We start from the raw sequence: 22,675 nt of genomic DNA on the forward strand, positions 1-22,675 counted from the left end.
AGAGAGAGAGCAGCGAGAGAGCGAGAGCGACAGGAGAGCGAGACCGCGAGAGAGAGGAGAGAGAGAGCAGCTGACGAGAGAGAGAGAGAGCAGCTGACGAGAGAGAGAGAGAGAGAGAGAGAGAGAGAGAGAGAGAGAGAGAGAGAGAGAGAGAGAGAGAGAGAGAGACAGCAGCCAGCCAGAGACCCACAGCAATATAGTTCTTTTGGTCATGATCCAACCCTCATGACATGTCTTTATGCTCAGCTCTACAGTACAGTAGAGCGAATGCAACACCGCCCCTGCTGCACCAATTCTCTGGCCAATCTCATGCTCCATTGTCCCCTCACTCGTGATCAAGTCCCCGAGTTACTTGAACTCCTTCACTTGGGGGACTGAACCTTTTATATGTGTAAACTGTTTCAATCTATTGCTTTTTATTTTTACCAAATAAATCTGCAGAACAATTTAATTGTTACTGTTCTCACTACAAGAACTGTCTCAACTTTAAATGATTAACTTTTAAATAACTTTTTTATCTCGTAATCAGACCTTAAAGAAAATAGGACAGCACTGTTTTATGTTTCTTTATATTTTAAGAAATATATTTCTTCACTTGTCCCACATCAGGAACATTTCAACATTTGCTGTGCAGAGAACCTTGCAAATCCAGATGCACTTCAGAACATCCAGTGATGGAGCTGAACACCAAAACCTGAAGCCCAGAAGGAAGAAAAGAACTCTACTCTTCAAAATGTGATGAAAGTGTCTCCAAAACTCCACCAAGAGGTTGAACCTGCAGAAGAGACCATCTGGTTAAATGTCCTGAGGGTCCAGCTCACTTGTTATCTCTGGAAACCAGCACCTGCTGCTATGCTTCTAAATAAAACAAAAGCTCTTTAAAGAGCAACTATTTCATTATTTGAAAAAGCTGTTTCCTTTTATATTTTAACATTAAATGAATGAATCATTAAACATGTCCATGAAGTCAAAGTTCAACTTGCACAGGTAGAAGAAGCCCTGCCTCTATTCTGCATAATTTCAAAACAGTCACAGTCACTAGAATAGTCAAATTCACATTTTAGGAATTACTCAGTCCTGATTACAACATTAAAAACAATCACACAGTCAATTAGGACGTAATTAAATGTTGAAATGACTACATTAAAAATGATTTCATAATGAGTTTTAAGTCACATGACAACATGTGCTGACAAATAACCATCAAGAGTAAATTAAATGTGACTGGAGAAAAATACACATTAATCTTTAACAGACACACAGCAGTTGTTGTTACATCATCTCCTGTTGTGTTTATAATAATTATTTATATTTATTTGCAGTGTCATTTTTCCTGATTGAAATGGAGATATGAATGAATGAATCTACCTGACTTAAAAATGTACACATTATTTTTTATGCTATTTTGTCTAATATGCATTTGTCGTGGACATGAACGAGCGAAGCTCGTCAGCATCTCACCATGTCATTTAGGCCCTTCAGACTTTATTTGAGTAAATGCTTCAGGGGAGCATTAGCATGGCAAAAACCATTCAGCTTGTGGGGGGGGGGGGGAGCATCAGCAGCTTTCATATTCAGGTGATACTGTACATCCACGTGTTTATATATAATAGCCATATAATAAACTAATTATTAATCTCACTTCCTCACAGACATCGTGCTCAGATAATTATTATTATAATTTAGTGCAGCAGCTTATCTTGTATCTGTAACCCATTAGATTTCAAAATTAATCTCTCCAACACTGCCTGTGGTTTGCCATGTTCGTTGATTATCGATATCTGTGGTCACAAACCTTTGTAATGAAATATCTGAATTAATGTAGTGAAGAACCCAACAGGTCTGTTTATACATGCAATTGAAAAATATGATGCATAAAATAAATGATAAAAGTCCAGTTATCTCCTCTTGAAGGTCACACAGCAGAAGTATGTTCTTCATGTGGTTTGTTACAGATGTGAGACGTTTGAGTGAAATCCACCAAACGGTTCAGGAGGAGCTGAGCTTAAAAGGATCATGGGCAGACAGACAGACAGACAGACAGCATGATTCCTACAAATGTCCCAAACTTATGTTTGTGGGAAGTATAAAAATAAAAACCTAATGGATCAGTTCTTCAGTAATTCAGCAGCTGGTCAGGTTCACTTGACTGACTTCAGCCACATCCTCTCATTGTGATGCTTCAGGTTAAAACAAGCTCAATTTGTGTGTGTGAGTGTGTGTGTTCCATGCCCACTCCAACAACTTCACACGTCCTTGAATTTGTCAAGGTTTTAAATAAAAGATGTGATGGAGGTGGAGCACAGGATCGGCGGTCGGACCGGGTGTTTGAGCTGAACCTGGATTACTGGTGTGTGTCCTTCCAGTGAACTCTGGGAGTCTCAGTGTCTGTTCCTCGAAGAGACAATAGAGTATTGTTACAGCGAGGCTGAGCCTCCCACTGAACAGAATCCACACAGGACGTGATGACGATGATAAAAATACTGTAAGAAACGGCAAACAGTCCGCAACACGGCGCCAACGTGCAGCCACACCCACCTTAATAACATGTTCAATAACATCAACAGTAAATCACCTCTGCAGCATGTCTGAGGACACATTTAGATTTGTTTAAGGTTAATATCAGATTCTGATTAATTTTAAAGAATTTTTAGAGAGAGAGGGAGTGTTTAGTGAAAAATATGCATTTTTTCCACTTATTTCACTGAATGTGTTTTGATTTTTATTTATTTATTTTCGAAGATATGATTTGCAAATCACTGCATGGGACTTATTTTTTCCCTCTTAATTTGGATCAAGTTTTTACAATACTGTGCAAAAGTGGTAGATACCTTAAAAATACCTGAAGACTTAGTAAATTACCATTAATAGCCTCATAGATGAGTCAGTTCATTCATTCATTTATTCATTATCTCTTATAGACAAGTCAATGATTTAAAAAAAAAAAAATAATAATAATAATAATTTTGCATTGTGGTTGAATAACTGACATGAAATAAAAGGGCTATATCAGGCGATGCGGGTGCCAGGCACCCGAAGATGATGGACCCTCTATGCAGACTCCCAGACCAGGCTTAGGTGCAAAAGAAATCACTCTTTATTCCAGGCTCAGGTACAGTACATAGGTTATCAATCAGCGGAGTAAAGGTACAAACAGGGCTAGGCAAAAAGACAGTCATGGTTGAGCAGGGTTCAGAGGCAAGAGCAAACACAGACATCAGGGTAGAGGGAAAAAGGCAGGGTTCAGTAACACGGCTATGCAAAAACAGGACTGAATACAAGAGCTGGAATGTGTACAAAGATGACAAACTGGCAGAGGTGTGGAGGCAGGGAGGAGTTTAAATAAGCAGGGGCTGATTAGGTAACAAGATGTACATGAGGTGAATAATCTAGAAAGGGGGCGTGGCTGGAGGACAAAGATTATACATGGTGCAAGATAGTGAGGAACGGAATACACACAGTGGAGTGAAGATGGAGATCAAGACACATGAACAGGTGCAAGAGGGTGAGTGAATGAAAACACAAATGCTGTGGTTCCACCCAGTGGCCTGTTTGGCCATGGTTTTTATAATGACTTTGTTTTCAGGTGTTGGTGAATTTAAGTATTATAATATTCTGTATCTATTCAGGTTGTTTCATTCTTTATGTGTTATTATTTTGTGTATGTGTTCATTTCATCTTATGTCCTGTATAGATTTGTTTGTTCTTCTGTCAGTGGTCTGGTCCTCATGTTCCACCTCTACACCCTCATCTGTCTGTAGTGTTTTTCATTGATACTCCTTCACGTGTTTGAGTTTTCACATTGCTATTAGTCTTTGCGTTCTGTTCACTCATTTGTTGTTTTTCAGTCTTACACTTTATCACTCCGGAGTTCTGTTTAATGATTCTGCTCCTCTTTAGTTATGGTAATTTATTTTCCTTCTCTCCTGTTGTTTCATTTATTGCCATGATTATACTTATACTAGATTTTGTCTGTTCAGTTATGTCTTTTCCCCACACCTTGCTCCTCCCACATGAGTCTGTAGTCCCTCCTCGTCTGTCTCCCACCTGTAGCCATTTTCACTTACTTTATTTAAGTACTTCCTTGGTTGCCTGTTCATTGTTGCCAACCTGTGTTGCACCTCGCCTTTACTCCTGTTCTTTCTCCATGTGTAAGTACCTGATCCCTGTGTAAACCCCTCATAGTCCTCAGTACATTTGGCTCTGCTTTTTGTTCATTCTTTCTGCAGCCTACTTGGTCAGTGAGCCTCACTGTGTTTTTGGAATTGTGTTTTCTGTTATCCTGTGGATTTTTCTGATCTAACTTGGTCACGTTCACATTACAGACTGCTTTGGATTTTTGTGTGGATTTTTGCTGCAACTTGGTATCATTCACATTACAGACTTTTAGATTTTTGTGTCGATTTTTGGTGGAACTTGGTCTCATTCACATTACAGACTGTTTTGGATTTTTGCGTGGAATTTGGGGAGAACTGAATAAGTCACCTTTTTTGCACCTTACCATTTTGTGTTCTGCTCTGTCTGGTTATGAGTTTCAATTTGAACTCTGCTAGCAAACTGTAACAACAAAGCTGAAAGAAACAAAGTGAAAGACGAAGACACAATGGCAGGTGCAGGGGGGTGGAGTGAGAACATAATCAGATGGGCATGAGGAAAACTGAGAACAAAGATCAATCAGAAACTTGAGGACAGAATATAATACTACTATGAACAGGACCTGAACACAGCAGGAACATGAGAACAGAAAATAAGTTCAGAAGAAAACCTACATTGGAACTGATAAGAGAATAATAAGAACATAAATACTAAGACAAAACTGAACCGGAACTGACTAAGAAAATAAAGTGGCTAAACAAAGTATAAGTAAAACAGAGACTACATGATAACAGAAAACAAAACCCGACATTAAAGCACAACTGATAATAACAGAAATAAACAGATGATAAACAATGGAAACACAGACTGACTGAATTAAACAACAACAGAACTGAACCATGACCAAAAGTAAAAAACAAAAGAAAAGTAAAGAACAAAGCGACAAATCAAAACAGAACAGAGTATAAACACACAGACAGAAATAAAACAACTAATAAATCAAAGCCGTGACAGTAACTCTTCCCTGACCTAGAGGGGACAATCGACTACTTTCTGACAGAGGACCATGGTCTCAGATTTAGAGGTGCTGATTTTCATCTCATTCACTCACACTCAGCCTCCAACCTGCTCAGTGCACATCGGCGGTCACTGCCTGATGAAGTTAATAGAACCACATCTGTTGTGAAAGTGTAGGAACACGGACCCACAACAGGGGGTGTAAAAGAACGGGCAATGGATAAGCCAAACAGTAACAATTTAATGTTGTAAATTGTGCACAACGGAATACAGACAACAATCAGTTTGGGACTATAGTCAATTACACGTTGGGTGACGTGTGGGCAGGCTTGAGGATAGGAGACGCCCGTCCAGAACCGAGCCGGATCCCGCACGGCCCTCACCGCCAACGGATCTGAAGAACACCGGAGCCGCCAAGTCCTGGGTCCCCAGGTGGTCACCGTCTCCACCAAACACCAATACAGCAGATAAGGAACACGTCACAGGAAAACGGTTGCAAATGAGATCAGACTATTATTCGTTGTGAATACAGCAGAGAAATTACCTCCAAGGTAGCTGATTTCTCAGCAGGGAGGTGGAGTTGCAGTCCGGCCTTTATGGTGGAGGTGATGTGGATGAGTGACAGCTGGTGCTGATGACGAGTAACAGCTGTCACTCCCGGTTGCTATGATGCCCTCTCATGCTTGAAGCCCGCACTTCAAGCAGGGCACCATCTGGTGGTGGTGGGCCAGCAGTACCTCCTCTTCAGCGGCCCACACAACAACATCATCTGCAAAAAGTAGAGATGCAACTCCGCGGTCACCAAACTGGACACCCGCCGGTCTCTGACTGTGCCTTGAACTCCTATCCATTAACATCACAAACAGGATTGATAAGGGGCAGCCCTGGCAGAGTCCAACACCCACCAGGAACAGGTCCGATGTGATGCCGAAAATGCGGACACAGGTCCTACTTTGCTCATATAGAAATTGGATCCCACATTGCAGCAAATCAGGTACACCATATTCCTGCAGCACCCCCACAGGATGCCCCGAGGGACCTGGTCATATGCCTTTTCCAAGTCCACAAAACACATGTAGACTGGTTGATCATATTCCCAAGACTCCTCTACTGTCCTTGCAAGGGTAAAGAGCTGCTCCACTGTTCCACTATTTTTTATTTTATTTATTTATTTATTTATTTTTTGCATTGATTCAACATATTTCAGAACATTACAGGGCCAATAAAAAAAACTATATTTTCCAGACTGTGACTGTTTTTTTTCATACTTTGGCAGATCACTCACTCACTCATCTTCAACTGCTTATCCGGGATTGGGCTGTGGAGGCAACAGCTCCAGCAGACTTCTCTTTGCCGGGACACATTGACCACCTCTGACTGGGGGATCCGGAGGCATTCCCAGGCCAGTGTGGAGATATAATCTCTCCACATACAGTCTTGGGTCTTCCCTGGGGTCTCCTCCCAGCTGGATGTGCCTGGAACACCTCCCTAGGAAGGCGCCCAGGAGGCATCCTTACCAGATGCCCAAACCACCTCAGCTGGCTCCTTTCAACATGAAGGAGTAGCGGCTCTACTCCGAGCTCCCCATGGATGACCGAACTTCTCACCCTATCTCTAAGGGAGACACCAGCCACCCTCCTGAGGAAACCCATTTTGGCTGCTTGTACCTGCAATCTAGTTCTTTCAGTCAAGACCCAACCCTCATGACCATAGGTGAGAGTAGGAATGAAGATTGACCAGTAGATCGAGAGCTTCGCCTTTTGGCTCAGCTCCATTTTCGTCACAACAGTACAGTAGAGCGAATGCAACACCGCCCCTGCTTCACTGATTCTCTGGCTAATCTCACGCTCCTCTAAGCGTGAGATTAGCCGGAGTCAGCAATCCATCGGTTTCCTGCTGAGAACCATGGCCTCAGATTTAGAGGTGCTGATCCTCATCCCAGTCACTTCACACTTGGCTGTGAACCGATCCAGTGAGTGTTGGAGGTCACCGGCCGATGAAGCCAACAGGACCACATCATCTGCAAAAAGCAGTGATGAGATCCTGAGCCCACCAAACTGGAAATCCTCCTCCCCCCGACTATGCCTTGATATCCTGCCCATGAATATCACAAATAGGAGTGGTGACAAGGCCACCTCCTACAGTATCTCCTGGGGTACCCGATCATACATTTCTTAAATCACACAAGTGAAATTAAGTTTCCTCAAGGCTCTAATCCACACTGACATCAAAGTTTATCAAAAGACAAATTTGTGAAAGCAATCAGATCTAAAAGTTGCTGTTTTTTAAGAAAGTGACTATTAGTAAATAAAATACACCCAGATTTAAAGTTAAATAACTGATCATTAATAATCTTGTTATCTTTCATTCAGTCCCACTTTCCTTTTTATATTGTGTTGTTCTGCTGATTCTGTCACCAGATCTGTGCATTTGGAACCATGTCAGCAGGTCACTGGGGACTAACAGAACACTCAGGACCTGCAGATTTGGGTGAATTTCAGCAGTTTTCACCATCTTGAAAATTACTCTGAAAATGCTTCCATTGGAAATTTTACCTCAGCATATGTGCACCAAAAAAATGCTTAAAACTGTCTACAGTAGTTGAATCAAGGTATGGTAATAACTATTACAAAAAAAGCTAATTCATAAATATTACAATGATATCACACATTTCAGTGATGAATGTGAGTTTATTACTCAACTTGGAGATGTTTTTTTTTTTTTTGGAAGGGGGGGTACTGTTATGAATTTAAAACTAAAAACTCTGCTCTGCATTAAAGAACATTTTTGCTCTGATAAAGGACCATTTTCACTCACTGTGACTCGTAAATGATTAGTTTTTGAAATCAGAAAGATTCCTCTTTAATCATTTTAAACCACCCAGAAAGAAAAGTGATTTCTCGTCTCCTGCATCCTTCCCTGACACTTTTCTCTTCCTCTGTCCTACAAAGAGAAACAAAGCAGGCATTCACCTTCAGTGCTCTCATCCTCTCATCTTCCTCCCATCGTGTCCTCCCTCCTGGTAAATATTTGGACTCTGAGTACACACTGATGCTTAATTGCTGTTTAAAACACTGCACCAGTGGTGTCGCCTTGAGTTTGATTTGAATCATCTGTGGGTTCAAAGCCAACATCATTTCATTTCACTTTTTTGCATCTTACCCTGACACAGCTGTCTGTCCATTAGCACTTGATCAATGTTGCTAAAGCTCAGGGTCATGCTACTGCAGTTAACCTGTTAAAGGTTATATAGGCTGGAATGACTAATATTACTATTTATCATAAAACAAGCTAAAATGCTAAAATCGCTTCTGCTTGTACACTTTTGAAGCTCAAGGTTATACTGCTGATTTGAACTTTTTGCCTCAGAAATAAGTCTACAAATCTATGTGAACAAAATCAAAATAACAACAAAAACATGGCCATTATCAAGTTGCTTCCATTCCCATTTAAGCATCTTTGCTTAAAGTGAGAGGTAACTAAAGCTCAAAGTTATACTACTGCATTTGACGTTCCTTTTGAAAAGTTACCACTCTATAGTTTGAGAGAAATATATTTTACAAACAGGTGTTATTTAAGTTTTTTTTATCTATAGGTTATGAAGTTGGGGTAAATCAGTGAGTAGAATGAATTCTCAATAACCAAAGGGTCTTGGGTTCGAACCCTTACTATGGATGAGTGCCAAAGTGTCCTTGGGCATGATACTGAAAATCTGAAACTACTCAGCTTTGGCATGCATTGGTCTCTTTGACCTTGCACAAACATGGATTAAAGATATAGAAGAAAAATGTTGATTTAACATACTTTCTCTCTTTAAAATATTAAAACTATACTTTTTATATAGTTTATGTTTACTTATAAAAGATAATAAATGACACAATTAAAGCTCAAGGTCATGCTGCTGTCTTAAAATTAACCTACAGTACTGTTTAAAAGTTTTAGGCATCCCAGTGTTACAATAAAAGTAGTGTTTGATGTCCCTCCCCCACCTTTTTTTTTATTGCCATGTCAACACAAAATCAGTTTCAACAAAAAGTGAATATATGAGCTATATTTTATTCTATAATAATAATAATAATAATAATAATAATTTCTTTGTAAGTGTACTGGCCAGTAGAATACCACACAATCACAGATGTAAAACATCAGATGCAAAACACACAATTACTTATACTTTAAGTTGCGTTTTTATTAAAATAGTTTTTGAGGCCATGTGACTTATACTCTGGTGCGACTTACTGTGTCTACTGAAAAACCACATGTAAATACAACCCATGTTTCATATTGATTATTATTCAAATTTAAATTAATCTCATAATTCATTTATTTAGGAATATTTATCAGGTTTTCCTACTTTTATGTTTGCAGGATGCTTAAAAGTGCATAAAACATTTGCACAGTACTGTATGTCTGAGTCAAAGGCTGGAAAGAGCAATGTTAACATTGTCTTGGAAAATCACAATATATTTTAATTGCTGCAAGTATGCAAGCATTCATATAAGCAAACTGATGGATATCAAGGTCATGCTGCTGCCTTAAAATGTCTTACGTCTAGGTTAAAGGATGGAAGGAAGAATGTTAACATGATCTTGTAAAATAGAAATAGATTTTAATTACTGCAACTATGCAAGCATTCATACAAGCAAACTGATAAAGCTCAAGGTCATGCTGCCTTAAACTGAAACAGTAATAGATTTTAAATAACTTAGTATTAAGACATTCATACAGGCAAACAGATAAAGTTCAAGGTCATGCTGCCTTAAACTGAAGTAGTAATAGATTTTAAATAACTTAGTATTAAGACATTCATACAAGCAAACAGATAAAGCTCAAGGTCATGCTGCCTTAAACTGAAGTAGTAATAGATTTTAAATAACATTAAGACATTCATACAAGCAAACAGAGAGAGAGAGAAAAACTGAACTCATTGAACTCATTCTGATCAGGTCCACTTTAAACGTCCAGACAAGATTCATGAACATAAAAAAACTAAATTAAAACAAAAATCAAGACCACAAAGCTACATTCGGCTCTGCAGTGTTTTCACATTCAAAGGTCAACAGTATTTATTCCTGGATAAAATATTAGCAACAAAATCAGTGAAGGCTAAACTTGGCCACTGCATGATGTTTTGTCTCTCTGTTTTTCTTGGCCTTTTGCTTCCTGCAAAAACACGAGAATCACACGCTTTCATTTCTCGTTCAGTTCTTCACTCGTTGGACTTATCAGTTCCTCAGTTTACATTTGAGTTGGTGGTTTTATTTGTGTGTGTCGCCAAATGCTGGAAGCTTATCGCCATTTATCAACAAAAGAAGGAAAAGAGACGAGAACTGATTACGTTTTGTTGAATTTCACAGACAAAGTCAGAAATGAAGGGACAGGAAAAGCAGCCAAGGAGGAGGACAGAGGAGCAAATTAAGGATTGCAGAGTGTTTTTTTTTCCTCTGCATTTCTTCGGGCTGCACGCCAAAGTGACACAGGTGAAAAAACAGACAAGCGGATTATGACAAATCACGATGTCCCTTTCTAGACCTAAATTAATGCTGCTCTGCTTTTCCCTTTGGCTTTAGAAAGTGTCCGCCTATTAAAGAATTAGATCATGCTGATGGAGCGGCGCCGTCATGGTGAAAAGCTTTTTGGCGTTTGCTTTCAAATGCAGATTTGGCGAGGTAAACAATGAAGCTCCTTTAGGCTCTACAGAAAACACCATGAGGAGACTTGTGCCTTGTGTTTCAGCATCATAAAGAGAAATCTTTATATTACAGCTCATGCTTTATTCAGTAAGCGATCCAGATACAAAACTCGTATCCCAAGTGGGAGTGGCTACAGGTTTGAGATGCATGCCCAGCAGTCGTACTGACTCAGTACCACTGAGTGCATTCATTCATTCATTTTATGCTGCTTATCCAGGTCGGGGTCTCAATGGCAGCAGACCAAGGAGGTCATCCCATCCCTTCCTATCCTCAGCCAAGTCCTGTAACTTTTCCTGGGGCATCCAAAGGCGTTCCCATCCCAGCTGGGAAATATAATCCCTCCAGCATGACCTGGGTCTTCCCTGGGGCCTGTTTCAAGTTGGATGTGCCTGGAAGATAAACCCAGCTGGCTTCGTTCAATTTGAAGAAGCAGCGGTTCTACTCCAAGTCCATCCTGGATGGTCAAGTTTCTCACCGTGTCCAGGAGTGAGAAGCAACCAGGAATCGGCGAGAATTAGATCAGGGCACAGCGAGTATTAAATCAGTATGCAGCAAGTATCAAATCAGGATGCAGTGAGTATTAAATCAGGATGCAGCGAGTATTAAACCAGGATGCAGTGAGTATTAAATCAGGACGCAGCAAGTATTAAACCAGGATACAGTGAGGAATAAATCAGGATGCAGCAAGTATTAAATCAGGATGCAGTGAGTACTAAATCAGGACACAGCGAGTATTAAACCAGGAAACAGTGAGGAATCAATCAGGATGCAGCAAGTAAAATCAGGATGAAGTGAGTATTAAATCAGGGTGCAGCGAGTAAAATCAGGATGCAGTGAGTATTAAATCAGGACGCAGCAAGTATTAAACCAGGATGCAGTGAGTATTAAATCAGGACGCAGCAAGTATTAAACCAGGATGCAGTAAGGAATAAATCAGGATGCAGCAAGTATTAAATCAGGATGCAGTGAGTACTAAATCAGGACACAGCGAGTACTAAACCAGGAAACAGTGAGGAATCAATCAGGACACAGCAAGTAAAATCAGGATGAAGTGAGTATTAAATCAGGGTGCAGCGAGTAAAATCAGGATGCAATGAGTATTAAATCAGGATGCAGCAAGTATTAAATCAAGATGCAGTGAGTATTAAATCAGGAAACAATGAGTAATAAATCAGGATGCTGTGAGTAATAAATCAGGACGCAGTGAGTATTAAATAAGGATACAGTGAGTAATGAATCGGGAAGCAGTGAGTAATAAATCAGGACACAGTGAGTCATAAATCAGGATACAGTGAGTAATGAATCAGGAAGCAGTGAGTATTAACTCAGGACACAGTGAGTAATAAATCAGGATGCAGTGAGTATTAAATCAGGATACAATGAATAATAAATTAGGATACAGTGAGTATTAAATCGGGATGCAGTGAGTATTAACCAGGACACAGTGAGGTATAAATCAGGACGCAGTGAGTACTAAATCAGGATACAGTGAGTAATGAATCAGGAAGCAGTGAGTAATAAATCAGGACACAGTGAGTTATAAATCAGGACACAGCAAGTCATAAATCAGGATACAGTGAGTAATGAATCAGGAAGCAGTGAGTATTAACCAGGACACAGTGAGGTATAAATCAGGACACAGTGAGTATTAAATCAGGATACAGTGAGTAATGAATCAGGAAGCAGTGAGTTATAAATCAAGACAGCGAGTCATAAATCAGGATACAGTGAGTAATGAATCAGGACACAGTGAGTTATAAATCAAGACAGTGAGTCATAAATCAGGATACAGTGAGTAATGAATCAGGAAGCAGTGAGTCATAAATCAGGACACAATGAATCAGGAAGCAGTGAAATTTATTGGTTGAGTTAATATGGTTTTAAAATGGACGAGTTTGCACTATATGTTATGCGTAGTTATCACATTACGGGGTAACATATGTCACATGTCATAGAATCTAATGGACACTGACCTTGTTTGACCTTTACTTTGGAGTCCAAACATTCAACACAATCAATACGATTCCATTTATTAATGTCAGTTTCTTCTGAACCAGGTGGGTCCTGTCAGATTGTTTGCTCTGAATGTGGATTCTTGGTTTCAGCACAAGGCTGATCCAGCATAAACTAGAATGTCCTGAAAAAGAATGAAACCGCTGGTGTTCTGAGCAATAAACAGACCAACTGACCAACAGATTGATGGACAGATGGTTACTAACTGTTTTCAGATCTTCATGAATCACAGTCCCTTGCCTGGCTCCGGGTTTGTCTTTGCTTTTCCAAGTGTTTTTAAAACGTCCTCCGGGTGTTGGCAGCTGTTTGCGTGTTGAGCCACTCTGTCTACCAGGAAGAAGTCCGTGTCCCACCCACCACCACTGCATCTTTTTAGGTAGTCACCGTTACACCACAGGGAGCCTGTCCATTTATTTAATCGGTTGTTAACTGGTGCAGAACACACACTCTTCTGTTTGCCTGACCTCTGTGAGGAACAGAGGCTTTTAACCCTCACACTGGACTCTGGGTGGGATGACCTTTGACCTCCTGGGTGTTTCATCTTAGTTGGGGGTAGACGTGTTTCTTGTGTGCTGCAGTTGCAAAGCAAAAATTTTCTGTGAAGCCATTGCAATGTTACAATAATTAGTTTTCATGAATCAGAAATTTGTTGTAATGCCAATTATTTTAGATTTTTTTAATGTATTAAAACAGTTGTAAAATATAGTCATTGGGAATTGCAAACCAAAGTCACAAAAATTTAACACAAATAATAATAATTCCAAATGTAAATTAGTGTTTGTTAATTTTTTGGTTCCTCAATTTGTAAAAGTTTCTTGCACGTCCCAGCCACCTCAGTAATCTCACAGATTTCATACTTTCAGTCAAAACTAGAAAGACAAGTGAATGCAGAACTGTCACTAACCCAGAGATGAGCAAAGAACATTTCTTCCACCATCATCGTGTCACATAATTTTTTTATGGGGACATTGTTCTTCGAGTGCTCTGTCACGCTCCGGGTCTGTCCAGTGGGACCCGAGCCTGCAGCCTGCAGCCCTGACTCGTATCCAGTGATCGAAAATAATTCAGGTCTGACTGTGTGTGTTTCAGACGCCCTGTTTTCTTTCACTCGCCCGGGGGGGGTGACTGACACTGCAGGCTGAGAAAGCGTGACCAAAGTGAAAATAAACGACCATAGTGTTTCAGTGACGACTTAGAGAGACCCAGACCACACACGGCATCAAACAAAACCAAAGATCATTTTGTGACACACACACACACACACACACACACACACACACACACACACACACACACACACACACACACACACACACACACACACACACACACACACACACACACACAAAACAGCATGAAAATCATGTTCATAAATACATTAAAACAAATGTTTAAAGACACAAGAATGATTTTCTGAACAAACATGAAGGACAACAAACAGGAACAGGCAGCAGCACATCGTGAAAAGTCGCTCAAAAGTTCCATCGGAGACCGAGAATAAAAGTGCATGCAGGTGCTCATGCTGTGAAGCCACCTGGATTTGGAGGAATAGGTGAGAGAGAGATTTATGGCTTTTTCTTTTCTTAATCATTCAGTACCGCGGACAGTGATCGATCTCCTGATTTCATTCACAGGAACAGCTGTGGTGTGAGTCTGTCCACAGCGCAGCAATGTGAGCCTGTCTGCGCCACAGCAGTGTGAGCCTGTCTACGGCGCAGCATTGTGAGCCTGTCTACGCCACAGCAGTGTGAGCCTGTCTACGCCACAGCAGTGTGAGCCTGTCTACGCCACAGCAGTGTGAGCCTGTCTACGCCGCAGCAGTGTGAGCCTGTCTACGCCACAGCAGTGTGAGCCTGTCTACGCCACAGCAGTGTGAGCCTGTCTATGCCGCAGCAGTGTGAGCCTGTCTACGCCACAGCAGTGTGAGCCTGTCTACGCCGCAGCAGTGTGAGCCTGTCTACGCCACAGCAGTGTGAGCCTGTCTATGCCGCAGCAGTGTGAGCCTGTCTACGCCACAGCAGTGTGAGCCTGTCTATGCCGCAGCAGTGTGAGCCTGTCTACGCCACAGCAGTGTGAGCCTGTCTACGCCACAGCAGTGTGAGCCTGTCTGCGCCACAGCAGTGTGAGCCTGTCTATGCCGCAGCAGTGTGAGCCTGTCTACGCCACAGCAGTGTGAGCCTGTCTATGCCGCAGCAGTGTGAGCCTGTCTACGGCGCAGCATTGTGAGCCTGTCTACGCCACAGCAGTGTGAACCTGTTCACGCCGCAGCAGTGTGAGCCTGTCTACGCCACAGCAGTGTGAGCCTGTCTATGGCGCAGCAGTGTGAGCCTGTCTACGCCGCAGCAGTGTGAACCTGTTCACGCCACAGCAGTGTGAGCCTGTCTACGGCGCAGCAGTGTGAGCCTGTATACGCCGCAGCAGTGTGAACCTGTTCACACCACAGCAGTGTGAGCCTGTCTACGGCGCAGCAGTGTGAGCCTGTCCATGCCGCAGCAATGTGAGCTTGTCCACGCATTTAATATTCACTGCATCCTGATTTAATACTTGTTGCGTCCTGTTTTAATACTCCCTGTGTCCTGATTTAATACTTGTTGCATCCTGTTTTAATACTCACTGCATCCTGATTTAATACTTGTTGCATTCTGTTTTAATATTCACTGCGTCCTGATTTAATACTTGTTGCGTCCTGTTTTAATACTCACTGCATCCTGATTTAATACTTGTTGTGTCCTGTTTTAATACTCACTGCGTCCTGATTTAATACTTGTTGCATCCTGTTTTAATACTCACTGTGTCCTGATTTAATACTTGTGTCCTGTTTTAATACTCACTGCGTCCTGATTTAATACTTGTTGCGTCCTGTTTTAATACTTGTGTCCTGTTTTAATACTCACTGCATCCTGATTTAATACTTGTTGCGTCCTGTTTTAATATTCACTGCGTCCTGATTTAATACTTGTTGCGTCCTGTTTTAATATTCACTGCGTCCTGATTTAATACTTGTTGCGTCCTGTTTTAATACTCACTGCATCCTGATTTAATACTTGTTGCATCCTGTTTTAATATTCACTGCATCCTGGTTTAATACTCACCGTGGCCTGATTAAATATTTGCTGCATCCTGATTTAATACTCATTGATGCCCGATTTAATACTCACTGCATCCCGATTCTCATTGTGTCCTGATTTAATACTCATTCTTTTCCTGATTTATTACTCACTGCACCCCAATTTAATACCCATTGATTCCTGATTCAATTCTCACTGCGTCCTGATTTAATACTTGTTGCATTCTGTTTTAATATTCACTGCGACCTGATTTAATACTTGTTGTGTCCTGTTTTAATACTCACTGCATCCTGATTTAATACTTGTTGCGTCCTGTTTTAATACTCACTGCGTCCTGATTTAATACTTGTTGTGTCCTGTTTTAATATTCACTGCGTCCTGATTTAATACTTGTTGCATCCTGTTTTAATACTCACTGTGTCCTGATTTAATACTTGTGTCCTGTTTTAATACTCACTGCGTCCTGATTTAATACTTGTTGCGTCCTGTTTTAATATTCACTGCGTCCTGATTTAATACTTGTTTCGTCCTGTTTTAATACTCACTGTGTCCTGATTTAATACTTGTGTCCTGTTTTAATACTCACTGCGTCCTGATTTAATACTTGTTGCGTCCTGTTTTAATATTCACTGCATCCTGGTTTAATACTCACCGTGGCCTGATTAAATATTTGCTGCATCCTGATTTAATACTCATTGATGCCCGATTTAATACTCACTGCATCCCGATTCTCATTGTGTCCTGATTTAATACTCATTCTTTTCCTGATTTATTACTCACTGCACCCCAATTTAATACCCATTGATTCCTGATTTAATTCTCACTGTGTCCTGATTTAATGCTCACTGCATCCCAATTTAATACCCATTGATTACTGATTTAATACTCGCTGCGTCCTGATACAGCCAGATTTGCATTGGTATTTGGCACAAGTTTTACACTGGATGCACTTCCTGACACAACTACCTGGAGAAACGCACACAGCCCCGGGTGTTCTGAAGAGGTCTCCCATCCAAATACTAACCAGGCCCCACAATGCTTAGCTTGTGAGATTGACAGGATCAGGCTCATGCAGAGCAGACTACTTGCAAACATCATACAATATGACTTTCTGATTTTTATTTATTTATTTATTTTTTGTAGATTCTGTCTCTCACAGTTGAAGTATACCTACGATAAAAAATACAGACCTCTGCATTCTTGGTAGGAGGGAAAATACTTATTTGCTTATTTTATCAAAATTTTCACCACACATACATACAAGGTCTGTCCATAAAGTAATGGTCCTTTTTATTTTTTTCAAAAACTATATGGATTTCATTCATATGTTTTTACGTCAGACATGCTTGAACCCTCGTGCGCATGGGTGAGTTTTTCCACGCCTGTCGGTGACGTCATTCGCCTGTGAGCACGCCTTGGGAAGGAGTGGTCCCGCCCCCTCGTCAGATTTTCATTGTCTGGAAATGGCGGAATGATTTGGGGTTTTTTTTCCATCAGAATGTTTTCAGAAGCTGTTAGAGACTGGCACCTGGAAACCATTCGAAAAATGTATCTGGCTTTCGGTGAAAATTTTACGGGCTTCACAGAGAATAAGGTCTGTTAGTACAGCTTTAAGGACCCCTTTAAGGACGCTCGGTGTGCCACGCTCCGAGCTGCGACGACGCGGCACAAGCCACTGGACCATTTCTGAGCTGATGGCTCTGTGGATACGAGACCATCGTGTGCTCTTTCTCTGGTTATCACAAGAACTGGACATCAGCCATTTTCCGGCAGATTTCACTTTTAACAAGAGATTTTGTCATGGAAAGCCGTGCGGAGGCTTCGCGCGTCACGACCGATTCGCTGATGAAGCGAGACAAAGGAACACCTCCATTTCGGAGTGTTAGAGGACAAGTTTGGACATGCCTATCTCGGCTTTCAATGCTTACCAGTCGGGTGAGTATAAGAGAACTTGTGGAGAGCTGGACATGTCCCAACTTGTCCTCTAACACTCCGAAATGGAGGTGTTCCTTTGTCTCGCTTCATCAGCGAATCGGTCGTGACGCGCGAAGCCTCCACGCAGCTTTCCATGACAAAATCTCTTGTTAAAAGTGAAATCTGCCAGAAAATGGCTGATGTCCAGCTCTTGTGATAACCAGAGAAAGAGCACACGACGGTCTCGTATCCACAGAGCCATCCGTTTAGAAATGGTCCGGTGGTTTGTGCCTCGTCGTCGCAGCTCGGAGCGTGGCATGCCAAGCGTCCTTAAAGGGGTTCTTAAAGCTGTAGTTAAAGTCCTTATTCTCTGTGAAGCCCGTAAAATTTTCACCGAAAGCCAGATAAATTTTTTGAATGGTTTCCAGGTGCCAGTCTCTAACAGCTTCTGAAAAAATTCCGATGGAAAAAAAGTCCTTTTCATTCTGCCATTTCCAGACAATGAAAATCCGACGAAGGGGCGGGACCACTCCTTCCACAAGGCGTGCTCACAGGTGAATGACGTCACTGACAGGCGTGGAAAAACTCACCCATGAGCACGAGGGTTCAAGCATGTCTGACATAAAAACATATGAATGAAATCCATATAGTTTTTGAAAAAAATAAAAAGGACCATTACTTTATGGACAGACCTCGTATTAGGCCACGGAAAATGCCATTACATTTTTGATCCAGATCCGGATTCTTGCTCAGGATTTCACTTTATAGACTTTTAGCCCAGGAAACGAAGTAACTCCTGTCAGGAACATGTTGTCTTGTTTAAGTATGAAATAAAACCTGATGTTCAAAACTATGTTCTCAAAGACATCTTTTGTCCCCAGTTCCAAATATCTTCTGCGTACAGAAAAAGTCCCTGTTGTTCTCATACTTTCGGGGGGCGGGATTGGCCGTTGTGTGCGCAGGCCTGTTTGGTTGTTTTTCTGAGGTCATTTGTTTTTGCTTAACGGCACCCGGGCAGCCGCCCCAACCTTTACTGCTGACCCATTCTCCCCAACAGGGCTTCCCTCCTTCAGCATCACCCTTCAAAGAATCCCCGACTTGTTTCTGCTTCCTCGGTTTTTGTTTTTCTTCAGCACAACCCGCCAGACCAAAGTATGTTGTTCCTGGACTCAGAGCTATTGAACGTGAACAGATGAAATTGTGCTTTTCAAGACGTGCCATAAAGCCTGAGTTCCAAATCCACAGTGAGGACGACAGAGTGTGAAAGCGACGCAAAATGCCACATACACACTTCCAAGTAAAAACACACACACACTCTGACACGCCCCGTCATGGCAACTCATAATACATTAGCACATTCACAGGAAGAGGGGCTTGGCACACTGCTTGTACCACTGTCATTTTCTTCACCATTTGCCAGCCCCCAGCATCCTCTGTCATCACGCCCATGCACCGCCCCCTTCTGTTGGGATGGGACGGGTGGTGCACCGAGCCATGACTGAACTATTGACTGAACTACTATGCCTGTATTTACAGAATCCACCACAGATATAATGTTTTCTGTTCTGTCTGTCTGTCACAAAAAGTATGACTGTGTGTGTGTGTGGGGGGGGAGGATCCAGTCCTGGATTCGCTGTCAGACAGATGGTAATTTTTAAGAGGTTGGGGTTGCACTGTTTCTCTGTCTTGATGGTTGCCATCCTGGACCAAAGGTGGTTCTGTATTGTGGCAGATGCAGGGATATGCTCCCAGCATTACACATTCTGAGACAGAACACTTAAAAAAAGTCCATTCATTTATCAGCAAACTGATATTTGTGAAATAAAAATCCGTCTGTCATAGCTAGCAACGTAGCAAGTTCTGTTTAAGTTAACGTTAATAGACACTTGTTTATGTTTGTTGTTATATGTATTGGTTGTTACGATCGTTATTGTAGGGTGTAGTGACACTATTGTGCTTTATATTCTAGTTATTGGCTTTATTTAGCCTTTTTGGTTAGCAAAGTGTGCTACGCTAGTTATAGGCTAAATTATGGTAGGTCTTCTGGCTATAGTTAGCCAACTTTCGGGATTTGTACTCTTTTACATGATGTAGATTTTTAATGGTTCTTCAGTTTAAACGGTTCTTTAAGAGATATCAATAGATAGTATCAAAGTTTGGCGTTTCCATTAAAAAGCATGTAGAGTACGGAATTTGTCTTTCTATAGTATGTTGAAATCCATAACTTAATTAGCAGGGTGAACTTTAGATAGGAACCTAATACATTTTATATCATAATTTTTGTTTCTATAATAACATAACCAGATTTATATCTTAGCCAACTAGCCATAACGTTGGTGTAAAGTGTAGTTTGTGTAAATGCCACTTATATACATGCTGTCCCTAGAATTGAGCCACTTGGGTGAGTAGGGAGAGTTCCCATGGGATAAAAAAAGCTTTTAAACCTACCATCCCTGGTTCTCAAGACCAGGCACCTAAGTGGCTCTGTCCCATCTTGTTTTTTCCTTTTTCTTCACTTTATATATATATATATATATATATATATATATATATATATATATATATATATATATATATATATATATATATATTCACGGAGGAGAGGTTGTGCAGAAAATCCTCTGCAGTTTAGGTAAGGTTACAGACTTTAGTGCTCAATGACTTTTTAAAATTTTAATAATTTAAATAAATGGAGCAGTTGTTAACATAGACATGAAAATTCAGTAAGGTATATCTTATATATTATATTCCAATTCTAAGGTGGAACTATGCCAGTATACAAAGGTATAATCTAAATATCTAAAAAGGAAGAGTAAAATAGGAGAGTAGAAAAGAATAGAGTAGAGCCACTTAGGTGCCTGGTCTTGAGAACCATGTTCATGATGTCACATGTTGACATTCTACATATGTAACACTTCCTGGTTCCTACATAGTTCTGCGTTCACATCACTTTACCTTTGAAGTGCTTTTTAACATTCACTATTTTCAGCCCAGCTTCCAACTGCACAGTCCATCAGCCAGTCCTCAATTTGGACTAAATCAGTGCCACTTAAGGGAACTAAACAGCACTTACAGTCCAGACTCAGTGTACTGTGACCTACCCAAATGTATGGTGGCCATCCCAGGGTGGTAACTGTAGTCATGTTGGAGTCAGAATTTAAAAATGCTCCATTCATATTGAGCAGGACACCACATTATTGATCTGATCATAAAGATTCCCAAAAGGTATCGTTTGGCCTGTCTATGACTGAATGTTCTGGAGTTATGGGGTAAAGACAGCAAAAATGGTGACAAAAATATATTTCAGTTTGTACAAGATTCAAAAGTTAAAGTTTCTCCAATTTTGGTCAAAGTGATGCAACTTATCTGTCAAGTAAAGAGGGTTTTAAAAAGGAACACTTTGCAGTTTTACAGGGTAACATATGTCATAGAATCCAAAGGACATCGACCATGTTTGACCTTTAATTTGGAAACAAAACATTCAACATGGTCAGAACTATTTAATTTATTATTCTGATTAGCTCAACCAATAATTTTGAAGTCAGTTCTTCAATGACTCCATTCCTGACTGCAGCTGCCCTCCTGGGATGGCCACCATACATTATTGTGTAGGTCGTGGTACACGGACGAGGGATTGTAAGTGTTGGTTAGTTCTCTTAAGTGGCACTGAAAACCTGCCTGGCCCATGGATCAACTGGCCCTGATGGACTTCAGTCTCTTTACTCCCCAACATTCCGCTGTGTGACGTCACACACCGTGTGTGCTGTGGGGGGTGATGTGATCAAAACCCAAACAAACAAACAAACAAACAAACACCTGCACATGAGCTTGCTTTCCTGTCAAGACTGTAACTGCAGCTGCAGAACCGATGTTTTGGTGCTCATAATTTCTCCAAAATGAGTCGGCCACGCCCACATGTCCTTCCTGAGGAAATCTGAACTTGAGTTCATACCTGCTCCAGATTCAGTAAAGTCAAATGTGTTCTTAAATCTGGTTTACCTCGCCTCTGTGGCCCACGTAGATGAAGGCGCAGATCGGCTGGAAGGCGCCGGTGCCGCAGGCCAACAGGTGTGTGCGATTGTAGGGCTGCAGGAGGCGAACAAAGTTGGCACATTCAGTCTGTAAAAGACAAGATTAGAACCTTTATGTGATGTGTGTCAATAAATACATGAAGATAATGTGCACATAGAAATAAAGATTTATGGATGATTAGGGATTTTATTGATATCAATACCATTATCGATACGATTCCCTTATTGATACCTCTTGTAAATTTTTTGTGTACTAAAAGTAGGCTTTACAGGTTTTCTATGTCAGTGGGTCAGAGAGCTTTTTTTTATCGTGCACCCGCTCTGTGGAACAGGTGCCCTGCGACCATGAGGCAGTCGGAGTCCTTGGACGTTTTTAAGTCAAGACTTAAAACCTATTTTTATTCTCTTTCTTATGAATAGTTTTTATTTTTTATCTGTTTTATTCTTTTACTTCTGTTTTTAATTATGTATTTGATTTTTTTATTTTTACTTATTTATTTAAATTTTTTTTATGTTGAACTGTTCTATGTGAGGCGCCTTGAGATGGCTTTTGTTGTGATTTGGCGCTTTATAAGCTGATTAAATTGAAATTTAATTGAAACTGAATAACATTTTATTGAGTCTTAAAGTAGACAAATATGAAATTGGTCACTGGATCCTTAAACTTTGGACATAATAAACTATACATGGTGGATCCTTGATCTCTGGACATAATAGAAATAAGCAAAATCTGTAGTTTTTGTCAAAAGCATTTCCTTTAAGACACTATTGACATGAATGTCTTTCCATACATCTGAGCTGAGCTCTTGCAGCTGTGCTGCACATCAGGATGTAATTTATAAAG

At 40.8% G+C, this 22,675-nt stretch overlaps 1 protein-coding gene across 1 annotated transcript in view; it reads right to left on the reverse strand.

Moving 5' to 3' along the window:
* The window catches only part of sema3bl (sema domain, immunoglobulin domain (Ig), short basic domain, secreted, (semaphorin) 3bl), a 271,055-nt gene that overhangs the window by 108,221 nt on the left and 140,159 nt on the right, over nucleotides 1-22,675 (reverse strand). The window contains exon 4 of the mRNA XM_034171771.1: nucleotides 21,800-21,919. Coding sequence (XP_034027662.1) covers nucleotides 21,800-21,919 — 120 coding nt within the window. The remainder of the gene's footprint in view (nucleotides 1-21,799; nucleotides 21,920-22,675) is intronic.

This window comes from Thalassophryne amazonica, chromosome 6 (genome assembly GCF_902500255.1).
Source record: "Thalassophryne amazonica chromosome 6, fThaAma1.1, whole genome shotgun sequence".
Taxonomy (NCBI): domain Eukaryota; kingdom Metazoa; phylum Chordata; class Actinopteri; order Batrachoidiformes; family Batrachoididae; genus Thalassophryne; species Thalassophryne amazonica.